We start from the raw sequence: 24104 nt of genomic DNA, 5'->3' as shown, positions 1-24104 counted from the left end.
TTGGCTTAACACGTCAGGTGGGTCGACGACAACCGTTGACTACCTGATGGTGCGTAGGCGAGATAGGGGGCACCTCCGGGACACAAAGGTGATCCCAGGGGAGGAGGCTGTTTCACAGCACCACTTGGTTGTCTGCGACATAAGGGTGAAAGGTGCGAGGAGAGCTCGGCGGGTGAAGTACCAACCGAGAATGAAGGTGTGGAGGTTGAAAGACGTGACAGTAAGAGAGGCATTAAAAGAGAGGCTGAGTAGGGTCGAGGATGATGTGGTTGAGCTTGAAAGTGGTTGGATGTCAATGAAAGCTAGTCTGTTGGGAGCCGTTGGTGAGGTATGTGGGTGGACAAAAGGACCACCGAGGCACTCGGAAACATGGTGGTGGGATGATGAAGTTGGAAAGAGGATTGACGAGAAGAGGAAGAAGTTCAAGGAGTGGCAGAAGGCGAAGGGTACGGGAGCAGAAACAGCAGAGCATGAAAGTTATAAGGCAGCCAGGAAGGCTGCAAAGAAAGAGGTAGCAAAGGCGCAGGAGGCATGTAGGAAAATGTTCGGAGAACGCTTGGATTCGGAAGAGGGTCAGAAAGCAGTATTCAGGATTGCAAAGCAGATAGCGAAAGAGAGGTGTGATGTGATGGGGGTGAGTTGCTTGAAGGATGAAGTGGGACAAATCGTTGTGGACCCAGATGGAATTAAAGGAAGATGGAAAAGATATATGGAAATGCTGTTGAATACAGAGAATGAATGGGATGGCAACATAGAGAGTAACCTAGTTTTAGGACCGGCAGAGAAGATAACTGAGAAGGAAGTTGAGGAAGCGATAAAAGCAATGAAGGGTAGAAAAGCGGGAGGGCCGACGGGAGTTGTGGGAGATATGTTGAAGGCAGCAGGAAGTTGGGGTGTGAAGAGAATGACAGAGATCTGTAATCTGGTGGTGAAAGAAGGCCGCATTCCAGTGGATTGGGAACTGAGTACCCTCGTCCCTCTATACAAGGGGAAAGGTGACCCTCTGGAGTGTGGCTCGTACCCAGCGATAAAGTTATTAGAGCATGGAATGAAGGTATTGGAAAGGGTGTTGGAGAGGAGGATAAGGAAGAATGTGAAGATGGACGAAATGCAGTTTGGATTTGTGCCAGGAAGAGGAATGACAGATGCGCTTTTTATTGTGAGGCAGTTGCAGGAGAAGTACATGGAGAAGAGGAAGAAGTTGTTTCTTGGGTTTGTTGATCTGGAGAAAGCATTCGATCGGGTTCCACGCAAAGTATTGACATGGGCATTGAGGAAGTTAGGAGTGGAGGAATGGTTGATCAGAGTAGTGATGGCAATGTACAAAAGAGCACGCACAGCTGTAAGGACGAAGGACGGGAACAGTGGTGAGTTTGAGGTGAAGGTGGGAGTGCATCAGGGGTCGGTACTAAGTCCACTACTATTTGTAGCTGTGATGGAGGTGCTGGCTCAGAACGTAAAGGAGGGTTTACCGTGGGAGTTGTTGTATGCAGATGATCTGGTGTTGATTGCGGAAAGTATGGATGGACTGAAGGAAAAGATGAACACGTGGAAGGAATGTATGGAGACAAAAGGTCTGAAGGTGAATATCGGAAAGACGAAGGTGATGGCAAGTGGTAAAGCATGTGGTGAGGTGGAAAGAACTGGGAAGTGGCCCTGTGCAGTGTGTAGGAAGGGTGTCGGAGTGAACTCCATTCAGTGTACAATGTGCGCTGAGTGGGTTCATCAAAAATGTAGTGGTCTGAGAGGGTCATTAACCAGTGTGGCAGCTACATTCAAATGTAAGGTGTGCACAGAGGGAGCTGCAGATGGAAGAAATGTTGAATTGGATCTTGGAGACGGCGTGAAGCTGGAAGGTGTGAAAACATTTTGCTACCTCGGAGACATGCTGAATGGAGAAGGTGGATCAGACTCGGCAACGGTTGCTCGAGTGAGATGTGCATGGAAGAAGTTTCGGGAATTGAGTGGCGTGCTGATGATGAGGGGAGTGTCGTTGAAGCTGAAGGGAAAGGTGTATGCTGCATGTGTGAGAAGTGTTATGATTTATGGGAGCGAGACATGGGTAATGAACGTAGAGCAGCAACGAAGGTTGGAAAGGGTGGAAATGCGAATGGTTCGACGGATGTGCGGAGTATCGTTGAGAGAGAGGAAGACAAATGATGAATTGCGAAAGATGATGGGAATAGAGCCTGTGATTGATGCTGTGAAGAGGAACAGGTTGAGATGGTTTGGTCACGTGTTGAGGAAGGATGAAAGTGACTGGTTGAGAAGAGTGATGGAAATGAATGTAGAAGGAAGTAGAAGACGGGGAAGACCGAGAAAGACTTGGCTAAAGATGGTGGAAGAAGAAATGCGGGCAAGGGGGTTAACAAGGAGAGATGCAGAAAATAGGGCAAAATGGAGAAGATTGTCATGGGGACCGCAAGGCTAACCCCCGCTCTAGCAGGGAAAATGGCCTTTTAAAATGCATGTTGTTGTTGTTGTTGTTGGCTTAACACTTAGGGTGCTGGCTTGAGGGTTCTCGTGTCCTGAGTTCAAATCCCGGTCGTTGAATTACACCGGGGATGGGGGTGAGGGGTGACTATATTTAATGACTTTTCGATATTGCCAATCATTGCCTTTCCTGCACAGCCATGTTGGTAATGAATCGATGGATGTGCTGCAGGCCTTCATCGTGGCATTCACTTCGGACACTATCCCCCGGTCTGTGTATTACTTCTCGAACCACGACACGGCCAACGACACCTTTATTACGCACACCATGGTGGGTTACATCAACAGCAGCCTGTCTGTGTTTCGTATCGAGGACTTCCAACCATGGAGCATCCCAAATACCGAGCCATACTGGTTCAACAATGCTACCGACCTGAATTGCAGGTACGCAGCATCTTGGATGCCAAGTTGCAGATCGTTGAGACCGAGGTACACATTTGCACTTTTGCATGAACGTTCGTGCATTTTCTTCCATTGCTGGTTGCAGGTATCGAGACTATCGGTATCCTCCAGGTGAAGCCAATCGGTATGAACTGACCACGACCTTCTGGCACGTGTTGGCAGCACGCTTGGCTTATATCATCGTAGTAGAGGTAAGTTGCCATCTTCCCATTCATTCGCACACTATTTACAAACCCCATTTTTGAGCTGATAAGCTTATGATGGCACAACAGTTATGGAATTTGTTTTTCGACGTCGCTGAGAAGCAATTATTAATATTTCAGTGATTACGATTATGACCTGATTTGCCCCTCTTCCCGTGCACAGCATCTTGTCTTTGCAGCGACTTTCTGCGTCGCTTACATGATCCCAGACATCCCACAGAAAGTTCTCGACCGGCTGAAGCGAGAGAGGCACGCGATGGCACGCATCGTGCGGGAGTGGGAGGTCCAGAACCTCCGCCACACTTTGACAATTAATGCTGAAGATATGCTTGCCGATGGTGATGTTGGCACTTTATAGATGAGGCCTATCAACCAGGCTGAGTCTTGTGCAAGAATGTGACCTGCCCATTGATCGGACAATTTGTTTTGGCCTTTCTCGAGATGTTGCTGGAACATGGTCATGTGTCGAGCATGGGCAAATACATTGGAAAGTTCTGACGGACTTGAGATAGATACCTCAGGCCGAAGTAATAAGTGTTGCATCCATATGTTCCTGGGCATGCCATTTTAACAGCGATTTGAGGGTCTAATGCCAAATCTCGAATAGCCAAATAAATTGTTGCTGGATACGTCCCAGCAATATAAGTATCTTTACAGATGGAAAATCAGAATAAAAAGTTCAGTATTGGTGCAGGGAATGTACCAAACAAGCCAATGTTGATGGTTCTACGAGCAAGTGATGGTGGGAGCTTTCTGCAATGGGTTGGCCAATTGGTCCAAGCTGCCATCTCCATTAGGCATGCCTCGAGCAATTTAATGTTAGACAAAAAATATTGCAAAAGCCTATCGAAGTGCAAGATGTGCCAGACTGCGAGCCAGTCTTTTGCAGCAAGACAGATATTATCTTGTGGTTGACACCCTCTGATTTCACAGCTTGCATGTATAAAGGTGGCACGACATGAGCACGAAAGGTCTCAGAGATTATGGTAAGGTCCAGGGCTCGTTGCAAAGCGCAAGGCAGGATCATTGCACCAGGCAGGGAAATTTAATCTGCTGTCTTGTTTTCCACCTCGGACCAGAGTGGTGGTGTACACGAGGAATCTTCCATTAAGCCATATTATGCACTTCCTTGTGATAATTAATTAATTAATTTTTATTGTGTTTGGCAAACTTTGCACACTGTCATTTTGGTTCACTGTGAAATCGACCTCCTTTTTCATGTAAAATGGTGCATGTAGTTTTGGGGCCCTCACGTGACTAGTATTTCCCTTTTTGGGGGGTGACATAAGCTGTAAACAACTGAAAAGTTGGCCAATGTGTTAAATACTTTCTCTAGATTAAAAGCAGTCGGTGTATGTCAAGGTTGGCGCTGTACGCAAGTTTGTCAATATAGCCATAGTCTATTATACTTTTTCCTGCACTTTCCATGAGGTTTACCTGCTTTGTTCCGACGTGACACCGGCCGCATCATAGAGTCTACATGCAACGCAGGAGGGATTAAGTCGAGTCCGCGAAGAAGTGAATGGTCGATCCACTCGATCACGGATCCCAGAAATGCAATGTGGTTCCATTTTCAAATCTGGTCAATGTTTCGATGCTCACCGTGATCCTTTTATGGGATTGTGGCGAACACCACATGTAACTTCTACCTTTCTACCTTGTGCTTGCCAAAAGCTCCTCGTGACATTGGGCGGTGGGTGAATTTGTACCTTGTTTTTGCCCTCGTTTTCTATTATTGGCGTCTCATCGTCTGATGTACCAAAAGAAAACTTGTGGTGAAATGATGGTTAACATTTGCCAGTCTTTTTTTTTTTTCTCCCAGGATTGTAAATATGATTATTTAACCCATGGACCGTCCATCATTGGTTTTTTGTTTCGGTTACAATGCAAGCCTTTTGGGGTTTGGTTTTGATTACTTGGTTTGGCCTTGTAACTGGTTTTGATTAGTTTGCAGGAAGGAAATTCTGGTGTGAGGTGGAGTTAATGTTGGAGGTTTAATGAAAATTGTGGATCAACCTGAGCTACCACCGCAAGGTCATCACATCCAGGTTGGTGTTGTAAATAGGATTGGGGAGGAGATTTCCAGTTTGATGTAGAGATAAATGTATATGGATCCATTTGAATGTCTGCTTGGTCATCAATGAGCACGGGATGCGGATGGATATTTTTATTTGGCATTTAATTAAACCAGTATTAATGATGTCTGTACATCTGAAATGGAAGAGTATGACTGGAGGCTGAAAGCGTAAAACGTAAAGAGCGGAAGAGTTGCGGTTCCAGCCGAGAGCGGGTTATTGTGGTGCGGGTGCTAAGTTTTATTCTGGGAGAGGTTTAATTGAAACTGGGCTCATCCACGGTCTGGAGAGTGCAGCCATTGTTGCTTATGGAGTAAAATGATTAATTCATCAATTGAACGTGCTTCGTGGCATGTTTGTTGTGATCGCAAAAGCAATCTCGGCGGAGTTGCTATAAGGGAATGTACATTTAAGCATGTGACCTGGCTGTGAAGACATCTTGCCTTTGTATTGCACTTTGCCTCCCAGTAATATCATTAAAGTTTACAAACGCTCGTTTACTGTTTCCTGGTGCTTTCTACAGTTCAAGCGACCGCCCCGAACAAATAACTGTGGGACCGGCTGGGTTCCGTACACGTTGAACGCAAACCTTCCATTAGAGGTCGACTAAAGTTGGGGGACACACAAAGAGAACATAGTCTTCCTCTTATTCACTCTTTCATCCCGTCTAACCACCTTTGTTAGTTTCGGACGAAACGTGGTGGAGAGCCTGGATGTATGACAAGGAAGAATCGATTAGATATTGGTGACGATCCTGATACGATAATATTTAAATTTGATGATTTTTAGAATTGAGAGATTGGTTAAGGCCCAGATGCATATCCGGCGGATCAGTGAGATACAAACCGTAAACTGTTCAGCCTGGCAGAGGTACACGCGCTTTACCGAGCCTCTTTCTAGTTTTCTTTTTGAAATTATCACCATTTCAAAAAGAGCAGGTTTAACAAGAATCTCGAATACAAATGGGAATCGATTCGGAATGATTCGGCATGTCCATAAAAGGAGACGTTCACGATTGTTATAAACACGAGATAATTCAATCGCTTCCATACATAGATTTATTCACCTTCCCCCAAAAGAAAACAAATCAGCAAAGGAAGGAAAATAAAACAAAACAAACTTTTAACAAAAACACAAAAAAAAAGAAAAAAAAAACTGGGGTTACTTTAGCAATAAACACCAAATCGTTTCCAAAATGACCAGGCTCTTAGCACCCGTACCGTTCACACATTGCCACACGAGAACCGAGGCCGACAGCGATGCGCACGCATGACCTGTCCGGCGGTGAAGAAGCTGCTGGGCTGTACAGCGAGACGTCAGAAACTGTCCAATTGCCTCTCTGTCTATGGTCAGAAGTTAAGGTAAACACCAGAACACCTGTCTTGCCCTCATTAGAGTATGTGGAGATTTTTTTTTAAGGACAGACAAGGCCCATTTGTCAATCATGCTGGCGATGGGCATCCATGCATGGAATCTCATCGCGCTAATCTGCACCCACCATCAAGAGCACCTCGGTCACCACAATTATAGATCGGCCGGCCATTGCTACTCTCTCTGGGTTAGTGAGCGGGATCTCTTCGAACTGGGTGAGTCCAGGACCCCTGAGATTATACGATTATATACACGAGTGATATTAAGTCTGAGCAGCCTCCCAAGTCCTTCAAGCCAACCCACAACGAACTGAACCGCCACCTGCATCTATTTCGGGCCAGGGTCACAGGAAATCCCTGAACCTAATGGACACAAGAATGACAGACAGAAAATCTTGTTCCAGAAGCTTCCAACCACCAGTGGCTCTTCCAACAACGCCGAATAGTTCTTACATCGGCTTGACATGGCACCCCACAGTGGCTGCCTCAAAAGCCTTTCCAATAGACATGGAACTTTGGAGTGAAGAACTGCAGGTCACACGAAGCCAGGCATTGCATCTGACAATGGTCCACAGTTGAAGCAAAATGAAGTTTGACACCAGGGTGAGATGGTTTGGGCTTTCAGGACAGATTGGGCAGAGAAGGTAGAGATAAGAGTTGCAAAAGAAGATCGAAACAATCAGTCCATTTCTGTTCGGCAGAGTGGGGCTGAGGGGAGGGGCTGCGCTGCGAGGTGGAATTTTAGTTGGAGGCAAACATGCCAGGGCAAATATCAACGAGTCCAAGCCAGCGAGGAGTCGTGCCCAAAAGGGCCAAGAGTGTGGTCACATGACCAAGCACATTTTTCGAGATCTCTTCTTTTTCTTTTTCCCATCCTTGCTTGCGCGTTCCTTGTACTTGCGGATTTCACGGACAAGCGTATAAAAGGCATCGTCCACCCCCTGAAAGAAAATAGAAGGGAAGGGGCAACCAGGGATTAGTTGAGAAACTCGGATATAATAGCAGGCCTGGGTTCTGGGGGTTTATGCGCACATCGAGCCTGAATAAAAGGACCAATACAATCACTACTTTTGCCTTGACAGTTAATATGAAACTTGTGGAAAAACGCCCGACTAGAAAGTACAGTATACTACGAATGCAAGGAAGATAAACAAATTTGACAAATAATTTGATGTACAATACCAATGTGCAACGCAGACAACGTTGCACTATATATATATGATACCACCCCCCTCCCACACCCCAAAATTGACGTTTCTGGTTTCCAATTCACAAGCAAGATCTGAATTTTTAGGATCTTCCAGAAGGTAAAGTTTGACGCACCAAACCCTATCGAATGGCTCACCTGCCGAGTCTTGGCCGAGGTCTCAATGCAAGGGATACCGAAAGAACGTGCAAGGTCAAGTGCTTGCTTTGTGTCAACAGTACGGGTCGGGAGGTCACATTTGTTTCCAACCAAAACCATGGGGACATCTTCCGAATCTTTCACTCTCTTTATCTGCTCCCTGCATATCAGGAAAAGCAAGAAAAGATGACCAGGTTTCAGAAACAAACAAACAAAATCTTTTAATGACTAAGAATGCCGGTGAGAAAGAGACCACAAGGGAAAGTAACGCGACAATCCGACCAGTTGCACCCCATAAATTTCATTATTTAACCACATCTGCATTCATTTATCCCCTTATTGTCCAGATTGTGGAATTGTCTCCGTGTGTCAGTTGCCTCGTCCTCCTCACTTCAGTCGTTCAAATGTGCTGCCTATCATTACCTACGTTACCGAAGGTGGATGGAGGTTGTTTTCACCCCTGTCTGTCTGTTTGCGAACAAGATATCTCAAAAAGTTGTGGACGGATTTGGCCAAAATTTTGCAGAGAGGTAGTGTATGTGACAAGGACGAAATGATTATATTTTGGTGAAGATCTGGTATGGTATTCTTTTTTGTGTTACTACTCCTTTCCTCATATGTGGACACTCCACCCCACCCCTCCTCCCTTCCCCCACGAACCTTAACCCTTTGGTAGATTGTAAACGTGCTGCTGTGTCATATAGCTCCACCATGAGCCTCGGATCTTGTATTAAAACAACAAAATACCCTAGATAATGTCGAGCTCTGGCATTTTAAAGTTTAATGTAAGTATTGTAGGCCTGGGTTGTTAAACCTCTTTTGGAAGGCCCAATAAAATTCAAGTTGTCATTACCTCTGCCACCTAAGGTGGACGGAGGTTGTTTTCACCCCTATTTGTCTGTCTGTGAGCAGGATCTCTCAAAAAGTTATGGATGGATTCGGCGAAACTTGGTGGACAGGCTGGATGTGTGACAAGGACTAATTGATCCTGGAAACTTCTCTTTTCTTATCATTGAGAGATGGGGCCAAAAACGATATATAGCACGATATCTCAGTTATGAACAGATTCCAATGAAACTTGATGGATGAGTTTGAGTAGGTTGACAAGAACCACCTTTAGGGGCCATATAGGTGACAAGAACAAGACGATTAAATTTTGGTTAACGTTGAGATGCAGATCCGGCCCATCAGTGGGACACAAAACGTAAACTGTTCACCCTGGCAGAGGTACGCACTCTACCCCGTGCCGTTCTAGTTCGCCATGTTTCCCCCAAATAATGGCCAACCTGTGGTTGAAACTTTGAGCAAAGCCCTCATGGGTTTTTTTCTCAGTCTTTGGTGGAGTGGGTGAACCATTTTGGACTGGCTGATGCATGTCAAACTTGCACTAGAAAGGTAGATCCTTCTGTCATGTGCTCATATAGACAATTAGAATACATGAACGTGGTCAATGTCAGGATGAACTTGTCAATTAAAAAAAAAAAATTTAAACTGTGCATGTTTGTGCATTGTGTGCACAAAGCCCTCTTGCTGTGCATGCAAGAGGCACAAATGTGGGGGGAGGGAGGAAAAGGTACACAGAAGGATGATGCTAGAGTGTTCTCTTGATAAAGATGTCCCTCACACCTGTAGAGGTGAATGTCGTCAAATGACTTGGAGTTGTTAACGGCGAACACGCAGAGAAAGCCCTCCCCAGTGCGCATGTACTGGTCTCGCATTGCACTGTATTCCTCCTGACCCGCGGTGTCCAAAATATCCAACAGACAGGTCTCGCCATCTATCACCACCTGCTTCCGGTATGAATCCTGCACCACAGAAAGCAGAGCGCACCACTTCATGTTCAAGTATTGTGCCTCTTTGGCGATTTTGCCAAACACACCCCAAAAATACTTTTGAACCTTAGATGGCCAAATTACAGATGGCCCCTTGGATGCAAAGTGAATTTTAATTGCACAATTACTAGAATAACTTGCCGTTTTTTAAAATGATGAGCCATAAATGCTGCAGTATGTAGATTACAAGAATAATTTCCTTGAATATGGGACAATAAAGATTTTTTATTATTATTATTATTATTATTATTAACTATCTATATTAAAGTCGATCTGTGTACAGACATGCATTCACTGACACCGATTGGAATAGCCTCTCCCATCCCTTCAGTAACGGGCGAGGCTAATTAAAAGAGTAGGTAGGGAAAGAGAGGACAGGGTTGGTCTAGAAATCAGCAGAAAGTGTGGGGGGAGGAGCGATAAAACAGAAGGCAAAGATGAAGGATTGGTTGGGAACAATACCCATCCACAGTTTCCAAAGGTCATCATCAGACATCCACAGACATGCAAAGGGAAGAATCCTGTGCCATTTCCTAAAAGATTGTTGTTAGAAAAGTAAAAGTGATGTCCATTTTCTTCTTTTTTTAAAAACCATTAAACTACATTGTACCGTACAGCCGTAACTGACACCCGTACCACCCGTACTGACACCACCCGTATCTGACATCTGACACCACCCGTACTGACACCGTACTGAAACCCGTACTGACAGCCGTACAGCCATAACTGACACTGGTAATTGACGTAGAGCCGTAACAGTACAGCCGTAGCCGTACACCGTGAAGTAAAACTAGTCTCACCCCACACCCCCTCAAACAACACCTCAGTGCCTCATCCCGTCACATCACTGTGCCTCACTTCCTCTTCCTTAATGGTATGGACCTCAAACATCCGGGGCCTTCGCTCAAACCTGATTGATCTCTCCATACAGGTTGCTTCTGACAAACCAGACATAATCTGCAAAACAGAAACTTTCCTCCTTCAAGATGTCTCTGATTCCTTAATATCTCTTCCTGGTTACTCCCTCCTCCGGTATGCTAGACCTGAGCCTCGTCCTGGAGGTGGGGTTGCTATCTTTATCAAAAACTCCCTCACTCTCCTTGCACTGCCCTCTCTCCACCTCACCCCCAGGAGTACCTCTGGCTACGGCTTCCCCTTCGCTCCCACCTTTTGTTCATATGTGTGTTGTACCGTCCACCAAACAGTGATGATTCCATTTACATTTCGCTGTCTGACAACATGGACCAACTTCTATCTACCCATCCCAACTCTCTCTTCCTCATATGTGCCGACTTCAACTGTCAACATGTCAGCTGGCTGGGTGTGGGTTCCTCTCTCACCAGCGATGACACCTCAGCAAAGGACTTCTGCAACTCACTGGGACTGACACAATCTGTCAATTTCCCGACCCGGATCTCAGTCAATGGAGTATCTTCTCTTCTAGACTTGGTTATGAAAAACCTCCCTGCAAATGTCTGCTGTTCTTCTGCTCCAATCGGTTCTTTTGATCATTTCCTTGTTAAAGTGGATATCTCTCTGGCCATTTTCAGAGAGCCTCCTCAGCATCTACGAGTCTGGCATTTCACTCAGGCTGACTGGGACAGTCTTCAAGCAGCCATCAATCATCTGGACTGGTCTCCCATCTCGACAGCCTCTGACATCAACTCTTTCCTAAGTAAACTGCTCTCTCTCATGCACAGATTTATCCCATCATCTTCAGTTGTCATACCCTTCCTCCCGTCGATGGTACACTGAATGTTGTGGCAAGGCAGTTGCCATGAAACAACTTGCCTTCGCTTCATGGATGGCAATCCAACTAAAGGTAATCTCAGTTCCTTTCACAAAGCTCGGAACAAGTGTGTGTCTACCCTCAAGAGAGCCAGGAAACATCTATCTACTCTCAAGACTGAACTCTCAAACCTTTCTCCCTCCTCCAAATCCTGGTGGCGTCTGCTCAAATCCGTTTCTGGTGTTTGTTCCCCTTCCATCCCCTCCCTTTCCTCAAATGGCTACACAGCTGACACTACCCATGAAAAAACTGAATGTTTAAATTCTGTGTTTGCCTCCAAATCTTGTGTCCCAAGCCCATCTCTCTCTGTACCCACCATACCCAGTCAAACCCAGCTGCTCCTGGACTCTATGTCCTTCTCTCGCAACAAGGTGATGAGGTTTCTGTCAAACCTCGACTGATTCTGCAACTGGACCTGATGGCATCAGCCCACGGGTCCTAAAATCCTGCTCTGCCGCTCTATCTCACCCTCTCTCTCTCTCTCTTCTCTTCACCCTCTCTTTTGCTCAAGGTCATCTGCCATCAGCTTGGAAATCAGCAAACATTACTGCTTTACACAAAAAAGGTGCAAAAAACAGATTCTTGCAACTAGACAAATCAACCTGCTCCCAATCATCAGTAAGGTCATGGAATCCATCATCGCTTCTGACATCAAATCCTTCCTCTTCTCCAATGGCTTGATCTCTGATCATCAATTTGGATTCAGACCAGGTCGCTCTACTCTTGACATGCTACTTCTGCTGTCTCAACAATGGATAGAGTTCCTCAATGCCAAACAGGAAATCAGAGCCGTCTCCCTTGACATCTCATGCCTTTGATACGGTCTGGCACCCGCTCTGCTCACCAAACTCTCCTCCGAAGGTATCCATGGTAACCTCCACGCATGGCTTGCAGACTTCCTCTCCTGTCGCAGTCAACGTGTGGCCCTGAATGGATTTCTCTCATCTCCCCTTCCTGTCCAGGCAGTTCCTCAAGGCAGTGTTCTGGGCCCTGTGCTCTTTTTGGTCTTCATTAATGATCTCTCTGACTGAAAAATCCTCCATCTCTTTGCTGATGACTAGCGTTGGCGGCGTTGGCTTCGCGGTTACGGTGCCGGTTTGGGATCCTCGGATCCTGGGTTCGAATCCCGGTCGATCGCTGAATTAACGCCAGGGGGGTTGACTCAGCCTGTCATCCTTCCGAGGTCGGCAAATTGAGTACCAGCTTGCTGGGATGAATGATCACGGTGTGTACCCCGATTCAGAATAGGCACACTGTATCCCTGCGCATTGTCAGAGCGTGACCAAGGGTTGGTGTCAGGAAGGGCATCCGGCCATAAAAACATTGCCTCAAACAGGGAACCATGATTGTCATGGGGCTCGCAAGGCCAACCCCCACTCTCGCGGGGAAAAATGGCCTTAAAACGATCATTCATTCATTCATTCATTCTTTGCTGATGCCTCCACTCTCTTCCGCTCCATATCTCAACCCTCAGATTGGCAGTCTGCATCCTCACTCTCTGCAGACCTGGACAATATCACAAGCTGGTCAAACAAGTGAACATGTCTTTCAATCCTGACAAATCTCACACTCTCACTCTGTCTCTGTCTCTCTGGAAAGACCATCTGGACAGCCCTCCCATTTACTTTCTCAACAATCCTCTTGAGAGAAGTTCTGTCACTCAAGCTTTTGGGTCTCACTATCTGCCATGATCTTTTCTGAGAAAACCACATTTCCAAGCTGGCCTCCAAAGCCAGTCGTCTGGGCATCCTCCGTTGTGTTTAATCCTTCCTTGGCACCTCTGAGCTCCTCACCACATACAAAGCTTTCATCCGCAGCTTGATGGAATACGGCTCTCCCCTTTGGGCTGCTGCTTCTGCCTCCCACCTAGCTCGGCTTCACGAGGTTGAAACCAAAGCATTCAGAATCATTGGTATCTCCTGCAATGAAGCTGATTTTGAAGGCCTTTCCCACACTTACCACAGGCAGGTTTGTGGTTTTTCTGTCTTCTACCGACTCATCTCCGGCCTTGTTCCCCCTGCTCTGTCCCCCAAATATCACTGCAGACCACACAAGATCTGCCAGAAACCCTCTTCTGATGAAACTGCCAAAATCAGGACTCTCTGCTCACCTTCACTCTTTCATTCCTCTTTTCTCCTGCCTCTGGAACAATCTCCCACACTCTCTTCAATCCCTCTCCTCCCTCCAGGTCTTTAAAACAGCTGTTCACCACCATCTCTTATCTTCCCCCATCCAAAACCTTGATCTTTTCTACCCCTGCTAAAACACCCCAAATCCACCTCTTTCAATCTCCAACTTCATTACTGAAATTCCTAGTAGTGTTTATTTGCTTGATATAATGCAGCCCTCTCCCTTCCACAGATCTACTGACATCCCTGTTCGCTGCTGTCGTTGTGGTGCTTGTATGCTTTCCTCTCTCTCTCTCTCCCTCTCTTGTCTCCCGCTCCCTTTATTGTATGTTTTCGTGTTGAATGTGTTAGCTCTTACACAAGCCTCAATTCTGTGTACAAAAAAATAATAATAAAGCCGATGGTTCCAATTTTTAAGGGTCTTTTATAATTGAGGACTTTTATAATTGCAATTGAGGACTCTCTCAAACATTTACATTTTGGTTAAGGTTGGCTGTGTGACGAGGATACCAAAAAAGCAGTTTTTAAGATTCCATAAAGATCAAAGACAAAGATAAGTTTTGTTTGTTAGATAAATACGATTTCACAAAGGTCTCTGTTGGGATATTAATGTTAGGATTGTTGCTTAGGATATTAATTTAGAACGTTCAAGTGGTCAACTGACTGCACTGACAACACACCATGATTTTTCGTGCAGTATTTTCAAACAATCTTAGTGTGGTAAGACAGTAAATAAACACATTACACACCAGGGGTTCTCAACCCACACTTCCATTATACACCTGGAGCGGCACTGCTCAACCCCATTACCCAGCCTCAACCTTAAGAGGCCTAAAATAAATAAATAAATAAAAACAAAATGTAATTGTTAATGCGGTTTAACATCATTTTAATTCCACATTAATCACAAATCAAATAGGATTGGTTTATATACGTCATAGGTCCAGGTATTTCGTTGGGAAACTTGAACTTGTTTTTTTGCGGCAGGCACTGCCAATCGAGATAGCGTAACGCTCAAAGCACATCGCGAATCTGCTTTGCCTTCCAATTTGTTTTGCGCTTTACTTTCGTTTTTAATTGCCTGCAGAGACGAGACTGGCGACTCATGAAGGTAAGTCGATGAAAATGGGATGTGGACTCGGAGCTACATGGCTGGTCTTCAGCTACACCAGGAGCATCTTGGCCTAACAGACAAGACGGCTCAGGCTGGGAAATTCGCAACATCAAATTAAAATGATAAAATACAACTTAAATTTAATATAAATGTGAATGGATATCTAATTAACCCTTTGAGTACGGATGACGTCCAGTGCCGCAACCCGTGAAAAAGTTTTGTGTACGGATGACGTTACTACACGTCATCGACTATACCTATAAATAGATTGTCAGTATGTGGTTGCATTCCCGTACCAAAATGCCAAATTAATCCCGTACCGGGGGTATTTTTATCAAAAACAAAATCCGGTACTCAAAGGGTTAATAGGCCATTGGGGTGCGCTACATAAATTATATAGACCATGAGATATCTTTTTGTCGTTTTGATTTGAAAGTGAGCTTTGGAGATAATTACCCCCATTTTGAAAACCTCTGCATCACACCAATTACCACAACCTTAAATCCCCCAACCACCGCTCCACCACTCTTTTGGCATTGTAGCAATTGAATGGCGATTGGTTAACATGATGGTGAACTTGCAGTAAAATTACACAACATAATGTTACTCGGAATAATTGCTGTTTTGATATCTATCTATCTTCTATCTATATATATAAAAGAAAGTTTTTGTTTGTTTGTTTGTCTGCACGTGCTAATCTCCTGAACGGTGAAAGATAGGAGGAAACCTCTGAAACAAAAACTGTGGGGACGGGCCCCGGGAAGGTTACAGGCTAGGTGGCGAGGCCGCCTCGGCCGGGCCGGGCTGGGCCCATTTCGCAATAAATTTTCTTCTTCTTTCAAAATTCTCTTAAAGTACAACTTATGCACTTAATAGGAATATCTGACTGATTGCAACACATGTTCAAAATTCTCTCTCGCGGGGCCCGACAGAAGAAAGAACAAGGAATCGTTGAGCACTAACTGATACTGGGCTCGTGTCAGCCCTAGGTACAGAAGATTAAATTAATTCAAAAATAACCCGGGCAACGTCGGGTGCATTCAGCTAGTTATACTATAAATATATTTTTAAAATTCACTGCTGTTGGAAAGGAAGGTTGTCGAAATTAAAAAGAAAGGAAGGTTGTCTGGTTTTTACCTCCACCACTGAAGTTGGATGGCGGTTATGTGTTTCAACCCTGTGTTTTTTGTTTGTGTCAAAAAGTTGTGGATGGATTCAGACGAAATTTGGGGAGAGGTTGGGTATGTGACAGAGGAAAAGATCAGGTTTTGGTGAAGATCCGGATCCAAGTATTTTTAAAGTTATTCTTCACCATTATGTGATACGACCAAAAACGATACATGGAATGATATTTCTAAAAGTTGTGGACCAGTGGACGACTTGCGACAAAACTAGGTGGATGAGATGGGTAAGTGACAAGAACAAGCCGATTAGCTTTTGGTTCAGATCCTGATCCAGATCCGACTATCAGTGGATACAAAAAGTAAACTGTTCAGCCTGGCGGCGGTATGCGCTCTACCGCGTGCCGTTCCAGTTAAGTAAGCAAGGAGTGCAAGTCCAAGGAAACTAATCACGGAGGAAGGGGAAAGGAGGGAAATTTATGGAAGGACAAAAGGAGGAATTAAGCGAGGGAGGATGGACAGACGTGAGGTACGGAGAGAGAGCTTGTGGGGGAGGAGAGAGGGAGTGTTGGTTGTGGGGTCTGTGGATCGTTTTACCAATGTTGTGCGAATGTAATATGTATAGTTGTATACGGCCTGTATGCAGCGTGTGTACATATGGCCAGTACGCAGCGTGTGTACATATGGCCAGTACGCAGCGTGTGTACATAATGGCCAGTATGCTGCATGTGCACATATGGCCTGTAAGTAACATGTCAGTGATAGAACAAGAGGAAAGGATGAAGTAATAAGTAACAAGACAGGTGAGGGTAATAAAAGCCAATGGGATAGTGATCGACTGGTGAACAAGATATAAGAGTTGATAATGAAATGTCATTCTCACCTCTATAGTGGGATCATATTCATCTACAAAGTGGTTTTGGATGAGTTGGATGGTGAGTGCACTCTTGCCCACACCACCAGCACCCACCACCACCAATTTGTACTCCGTCATTCCTGGAAGAAAGGGAAGAATGCAAGAGAAAGCAAAATTGTGCACAACTGATGATGAATACTGCAGATACTCCAATTGCTGTGATTGATCACATTTGAAATTAATTTGATAAGTTTGCTTTAAATCTTCCCGAATACAGTTGTGGATCCAGAATGCTAAATGTCCACAAGTTGCCAATTATTTTTATTTTTTGGAACACTAAATTGGACACACGGACACACACACGGACACACACACACACCTCTGTTAACGTCGTCGTTATGTTCTATTGACCAAGTGACAACGTTAAATAGATCAATTTATCTCATAATAATGTATCTAAATGGGGGGATGGAGGGGGGAAGACCCGTGTCCTAGAAGTGAAAACTTTAATGGGACCCAGGCCATGTCCGAGACGCGACGTCTAACATACGACACAGATTGATACTGTAAGCATGGCTTGTGATGAGCCAAGAGAGTGGTCTAACTGGGGAGACGGTTTACCTACCCACACAATACACACGTCTCGTACAAATGGCAAAAACGGGACGGTACAAGCAGCTGGATAAGGTGAGCAACAAACAACAACACTCAATCCAAAACACAACATGCACGTGTGTACAACACCCAATGGAAACTCCAACAAACACAAAACCCACACCTCTTAATGTCCAACCAGGCCACGAAACCACCCATATCCATGCCCCGGAAACAACAACAACAACAACAAATACACACACATGCTCACGCACTCGTACAACACCAGATCATGTGTGAGTAATAACAAAAAAAAGCAGAACAACCCATCATTGATGTGCTTTGATGTTTATTTGCTTGAGGTTTGCAAAAATAAAAAACACTCCTCCATCTGACCTCGAGCATCATCACGTGACAAAAAGCGGCCACATGGTGAATAAAAACCCGGTACGTGCCGGGGCTCATGGTCTATTGACCTGAGAAAGCCTGCTGTGAAGCGGTTCAAACGTCACCTGAGACCAGGACTGCCCTTGCTTATTTGCTTAATACAGATTGGGGATGGGGATGACAAGTCAGTGGTGCAACACTTTCTTGAACACCGAGAAGGAAGAGTGTGATTAAACAGTATACGGTGGTTCCGCAAATGGAAGAGAAGAGGAAGAAGAGTTTAAATGTGTGAAAGGCTTGATTTTGGGACTTTCATCAGGAGGGGGTTAATGGAAGAACACTATGCAGGATTGGAAGGTTGAGAGAGACAGAGCAAGTGAGGCAGTAAATAAATAAGTATAACCTTTGGCCTCCGACTTGCCTGCAACGTGAGAGCAGAAAGCCTTGCGCTTCGGTCTCATCATGAGAGACGTCAATAATGTTGAGTGCTTTCGATTTCACAAATTCAAGGTGAGACAGATATGATGCTGGAGCGACCGCCCATAGATGAGAGCAGTACTCCATTGAGGAATGGATATCGACTTTGTAGGCTGTGAATAATGATGATTTTTCAAGGAATGACTTGGAACGATGGAGATTGACCATTCTGCGGCTGGCTGTTGAAGCCAGGTACGGCTGATAGTGAGGCCTAGAAGTTCAACAAGAGACTCAACTTCTTCCTGTGGTTGACCATGGAAATAGTTAGGAGAGTCAGTTCAGACACGTCAACAAGTCACCTGTGCCAGGTCCCAAGTCTAATATCACGTCATAATCTCATAGATCATATAGCTTGGTTACCTGTAAGCCTTTAATACTCCAAAGGTTTACATGAGTCATGAGCTGGTTGTTTATATGAGCGTAATGATTTTTTGGGGGCATGTGTACACTAAAATAAATGACATGGAAAAAAGTTAAATTGCTTTAATTCAAACTCGTTGACCAGACTCGGTTGCCACCTTCAGAATAAGATCAAAATTCAGCAAACATCACCCGGGGAATCTCTGCCATGCTCCCAATAACGAAGTGACGTGCGCATGCAGAGAGAGTAGCAGCAAGCTACGCAGTGGCGCTCAGTCTCGACGGTGTAATGGTGAGAATGTCCACTCAAAGGTCAAACCATTACGTGTGTTTGTTTATTTATTTTAGTTCCACAATGAGCCATAAACGTAGACTAAAAAATAAAAACATGGAAGAAGCTAAGTGAGTATGAAGTGAGCAGCAGCAATAACAATTCCACATGAACGCCGTGCGGCATGCATGCATACTGAATTCAAGGACATATACTCGTATAGTCTATGTAATGAAACATACTGTTATGTCTGTGGCTTAGAGATACTTTAGACCAGGTAGAATTGTGTATGTAACATGCTCCGACTGTCGTGAAGACGAAGAACCATCACCATGTAATAAGTGGAGGACCTGTTTCGCTCGGATGTCGGATTAAGGTGTATCTTCGTTCCCATTACGAGGAATGGGGCATGTTAACTAGTTGTAGGGATTATGTTAACTACTTTCCTGTTCGTCGTTCCTTATGTGATTGATCCTTTGTCCCTTATGGCACCACAATAGACAAGTGAGAATGGCAATTAAAGCACATTAAATAATAATAATAAAACCAACCGGAAGCCAGTTCTGAGCACTGCCGATGGGACGGCAACCAGCTACAGCACACATCGAGGTCGAGCAGGCCGAAGACACGCCCCGAGGAGCCGTGATTGGCCAGGGCGGAGTAAGAAGGCACTGCCTGATTGGTGAAAGAAGGCCGAGGTGGAAGCAGCGCGCTGACTGGCATGGTACGACTGATGACGTCAGAGGCTGATTGTGCGCTGAGTGGTGAGAGCTAAGCCTGTGGTGTTGACCGGCACTGATTGGAGGAGAGGCACCGAGGACGTCACGACCCGACGAATAAAGAAACTCTGACCGGCATTTTCAGGCTCTTGCTCCATCTTGTCTTGCTCCCTGGTCGTTCTTGTGCTCTGGTCTTCTTCTGCTGTTCTCCTGATCATCTTGTGCCTGCTCGCGTTCTGGGTGACGGTTGACGGCTGTACACTGACGATTCTCCTCCCTTGTGTTCACGTTCGGGACCTCGTGAGCGATTGCGCATGGACGAGGGCGGCTTGACTGGAACACCACGAGGCCGGAGTGAGTGAGACGCCTGGTGAGGCCGAGCAGTGCGTGAGCGAGGCGGACTGAGGCCTACTTCCCGCCAAGGCAGGGACCCCATCCTGATTCCCGCGCAGGAACAGGGGCCTGAGACGGGTCTTGACGAGGTGCCGGGACAGCCGATTGAGCTAAGTGCACGATAACCCCACATATTTATTTTCATTTATTCTTCCCTTCGTCTGTGTTCAAGTCTGGTGTGGGGGACGTCCCGTTTAATAATCCAGTTTACTGTCGCGTTTCTTGTTATCGGCATTCCGTTTTAATAAACCTGTTTATTTTTGTACATTTTAAACCTGTTTTTCGCTTGTTCTTTTCTTTGCAGGCTTTGGGACTGCTGGCAGACAACAGGTAAGACACTTCATATTCCCCTCCCCTTTCTTCCTCCGGCGCATATAGTAAAATCCGCATTTGATCAGTCGCCTCGGAGTTAAAGTCGCCCTGCTTTGGCTATCCGTAATCCCTGTGGTGTTCACTGGGGAATCACACGACAATACCACAGCTCAACTTGCTTTTCTCCAATTTACCTCCTTTTATTCCACTAGACACATGTATGTGTGGTCGGAGGCTCTGAGTTCAGCGGCACTTTTGGCGCTGCATCACCAATACCTTTTCCAAGCTTGGTGTGATCTATTTACCGAGTCCGTGCTCCATTTTGTGCCCGACTCCGGCGGCCTTTGTTTATAAATATTGTTGCGAATATGGCATTTGGCCTCCATATCCGCTTGTAAATATTCCCCTATTTCCCCAATACTCCCCAACTATCCCCAATCCCCCATTCCCTGTAAATAACACTCTGTAGAACCGACCTTCCCCTTTTTCCCCCATTAAATGTCGTGCCCAGGTCCACCGCATCTCACGTAGACAACTTTCGGACATCTTGCTAGTTATTCTTAGTCTATGTCAGTTAAGGACTCGTTTCCATTAATTCTGACTCTTCGTTGCACCAGAATGTGATTGTATGGCACCAGTAGTGAGTTTAGGACCTTCCCATACCTCCTCCCATCTTCTTCCCCAAACAACAACAACAACAACAACCAAACAACAACAACAACTACAACAACAACTACAACAACAGAGGGGCGCGGCGCGGCGTGCGGGGAGTGTGCGTCCTCACTCCGGCTCGGTTAGCCGCCATTACCCATGTGCGCCGACGGGGTTACCAAGAAGGGGCTGCCTGTCGGCCCCTCGTCAAGGGCGGAGCCGGTAACCCCCCCGCACGCACCCAATGAGAAGCAACGGGCCGATTCCATCTGGGGCGGAGCTAACGAGCCGAGGGCGTGTCACTCCCCGCCGGATATACGCGGCGACTTACCGGATGTGACGTGAGATGCGCCCCCAGCTTGAGAAGACAATCACCACATCCGAGCGCTGCGACCTCCCCGCATCTCTAGACCGGACCGGGTCGATCCTGCCCTGAGCCCAGGTGCACCTGGAGCCATCGATTCTGCCTTTCCTTGCCATCAATCCCCGTGTGAGTCCGTTTTGTCCTGTTTATCTGTCGTCTGTCAGGGAATAAGATAAGTGTGTCTAAGTGCCTGTCTTTCTATGCTGTCCCTCTCATTCCTGTAATCTAACCTTCCGCCCTAATATAACCTCCTCCGGAGGTCTTGAGAACTGAACCCTTGGTGTCGTGTCATTTTAACCCAGCCGTTGTGTCCTTTTCCTTCATTGATTCAGCGTAGCGCGACTCGGCAACGTTCGAGTATAATCGGGTAAACGTGCAGGCACGGTCATACCAAACCGCTCGGTGAAACAACATCCACCACCGCGTCTGTAACAATATAATCATGTCCTTCCAGCCATCGAATGAAAGTTAATCATAAACACATCACTGAGATATATTTATTTTGATGTAGTGTTCATTCATTCATCGTCATTGTCAAATCTCAAGTCACAGTTTGCGACTTAAGTCCGACAAGTTCAAGTCCCCGACTCGAGTCCCCATCTCTGGGTCAGTTTGACAATCGTTCTGGAACGACAATATGAGACCGAGATCCCCCAGGGTTGATGGACATATCATTTATTAGACGGGCATGTAATTTATCAAATCAGCGAAGTGTCAGAACTACCTGTTAGATATGCCCAGCGTGACGGTCCTGACCTCTTGCTTGAGACTTTCGACCGACAATTCCTGAAAGCAGCACGCGCAGAGTTGAACGATCAGCACGGATCCCAAACTGATGGTCAGAGATGATGCTGTTTGAAAAGAAAAAAAAGATATCAATTTGTCCTTACATGTCCCTTGTGTCCCCGTAATTCGATTTTCTTACGACCTTGTATATCCCTTATCCCTGTATTTGAAAAAAGGAAATTTTGCGCAGTAGATGTAATCTACAAAATAAATGGCAAAATGGATCCAATGCTGATGTTTTGGCTTCCTTATCAGTAGAAAAATGTCCATCTATTTAATAGGTAATCACGGGCGAAGTATCGCTTTGGAAAGAGAAGGGAAAGTGATTTGGCAGAAGATCGTCATGAGGGAATAGGTGGGAGTGGATGGGGCAGGGAGAGGGAGAGGGAAAGGTGTTAACATTTCTGCCATATTTGCATACGTAATAAATATACTGTTCTGAGTCGCATTTCAACCAATTTAATCAAGTACCCGGTAGTCCAACAATGGAACAAGCCGTCAGGAGTTTGAATCTCTCCACTATAATCCTCTGCATGGTACAACAGTCAACACAGAGCAAACTATGCATCAGATGATCCCCGTTTGCAATGGAAACCTTCAACTTCAAGCCGAATCGATTTTGCTATTTCTCCATCAATCTGTACAACACCCTTTCGAGCATTAGCTTCGTGTATTTTACACTGTGCGGTTCATGTATAATATATCTTTACAGTGCACATGGGACAAACAATCACACTCCACCACACAATACAATACAGCCGAAGTACCCGGAATGAAAGCAGTTCAAGTAACCTGTGCAGTCGCCCTTGAAACAGCGATCAAATCGCTGGGAATACTGAGTAGGAAGCCCAGCGGCCTCGCCTGGATTCGAGTGCACAAAGCCTGCGCTAGGCCTCCCGCAGGGCGGGCTAGTCAAAGCCGCAGGGAGCAGCCGGCCTTCACCTGAACGGGAGCCGAGGCTCAGCAAGCGATGCCGACGACGGCAGACAATTACCGAGGGGATGTAGGATGGGTAGGGCTGCGAAGAGCACAGGCTCGCTCACCGCGCCGACAGGCTCCGTCCAGGCGGCATGGGACCTTTCGAGTCCCTCCGACCGCCACTCCCTACAAGCTCGGCCTGCCTGGCCTAACCGGGACCGGGCTGGGCCTGGGCAGGGCTGGGATAGGCGGGGCTGAGCTGGGTTGGCCCACGAAGGACCTCGCTTTGCGGGCTGTCTGTAGCGCGCCTGCACCGTGTACATGTCATTACGTTCATGGCTCTTTTTAAAAACCGATTACAACGCAAGGAAAAATTAAAATCCTTATATATAAAATCCAATTGAATAATAAATTCCCATGGATTAATATATGACATCCCATTCCTAATTCGTAGGAAATGAATTTAATTCAGAAGCAAACGGAGATCGAACTATGATAGTGGAACGGCCGAACTTAATCAAAATGTCGAATGACCTTGATAATCGTAATAACATTGTGTACACACGTACACGTGTGTTTGTAGCGGGCAGCGCATGGAGCAGCATGCGGGGACCAAGTGAAAGCAGTTGGTTTTGTTTCCCTTGGCCGGGTCTCTGCGCGGGCGGGCGTGGGACAGCTTCGCGCTGCTCCCTCCTTGTCCTTATATACAGCGCTAAAAATAGTGCGCGCGCCGTGACGACATTCCGTAATTTCCCCACTCTGTACGCGTGACGTCACGAAGTGCTGTTGCGCCTGTTACGTCCTCGTATTTGCATTAAATGCCAAGGGAGGGGTCACGTCGGACAGTTTGCATTCGCTGTTTTTTGGTTTCTTTACATTTTGTAATCTACATTGTAATTTACTTCTAATTTACATTCAATTGTAATTTATATTATCTACATTTTTTTGTTGTAATTTTGAATTTATATTCTTGACACCATCTTCCATGGACGAGGACACGCTTTACATGTCAACCTCTATTTATACTAGACCAAAATATTGGAATTTACTCAATCCAGGTATAAAACAAACCATAAGGCTTAATGTCTTCAAGTGTAAGCTTAAGTTGCATTTGTTAGAGTGCATATATCTACTCAAATGATT

General features: G+C 45.8%; 2 protein-coding genes across 15 annotated transcripts in view; one reads left to right on the top strand and one right to left on the bottom strand.

The window, feature by feature from the left end:
• ANO5 (anoctamin 5) overlaps positions 1–5668 on the top strand; it is a 97134-nt gene extending 91466 nt beyond the window's left edge. For all 7 annotated transcript variants that reach the window (XM_078782198.1, XM_068099833.2, XM_078782197.1 and 4 more), the window contains 3 exons: positions 2666–2877; positions 2981–3086; positions 3262–5668. In XM_078782198.1, coding sequence (XP_078638324.1) covers positions 2666–2877; positions 2981–3086; positions 3262–3456 — 513 coding nt within the window. In that variant the 3' untranslated portion in view covers positions 3457–5668. The remainder of the gene's footprint in view (positions 1–2665; positions 2878–2980; positions 3087–3261) is intronic.
• Positions 5669–6213: 545 nt separating this feature from the next.
• Positions 6214–23256, bottom strand: KRAS (KRAS proto-oncogene, GTPase). 8 transcript variants are annotated; one of them, XM_068097293.2, is made up of 6 exons: positions 22836–23256; positions 22014–22108; positions 16757–16869; positions 9515–9693; positions 7889–8048; positions 6214–7484 (listed from the first exon to the last, which is right to left on the bottom strand). In XM_068097293.2, exons 3-6 carry the CDS (start codon positions 16865–16867, stop codon positions 7368–7370), a joined length of 567 nt encoding a protein of 188 aa, XP_067953394.1. In that variant the 5' UTR covers positions 16868–16869; positions 22014–22108; positions 22836–23256; the 3' UTR covers positions 6214–7367. The 8 variants fall into 8 exon arrangements, with proteins under 8 accessions (XP_067953394.1, XP_067953392.1, XP_067953396.1 ...); XM_068097291.2 differs by having other exon boundaries at positions 21982–22108; positions 22836–23253; XM_068097295.2 differs by having other exon boundaries at positions 22811–23222.
• Between the last annotated feature and the right edge of the window lie 848 nt (positions 23257–24104).

Source organism: Myxine glutinosa, chromosome 7 (assembly GCF_964187855.1).
Source record: "Myxine glutinosa chromosome 7, kmMyxGlut1.1, whole genome shotgun sequence".
In the NCBI taxonomy this organism is placed as follows: Eukaryota; Metazoa; Chordata; class Myxini; order Myxiniformes; family Myxinidae; genus Myxine; species Myxine glutinosa.
Note: the sequence above shows the minus strand (reverse complement) of the source record. Positions and strands in the feature narration are given on the sequence as shown.

Excerpts from the sequence above, each read along its gene's own strand:
- KRAS (XM_068097293.2), bottom strand. The coding sequence starts at position 16,867 with ATGACGGAGTACAAATTGGTGGTGGTGGGTGCTGGTGGTGTGGGCAAG. Across the intron at positions 9,694-16,756 it reads AATATGATCCCACTATAGAG|GATTCATACCGGAAGCAGGT; the intron begins GTGAGAATGACA and ends TCTGTGGTGCAG. Across the intron at positions 8,049-9,514 it reads GACGACATTCACCTCTACAG|GGAGCAGATAAAGAGAGTGA; the intron begins GTGTGAGGGACA and ends CCTGATATGCAG.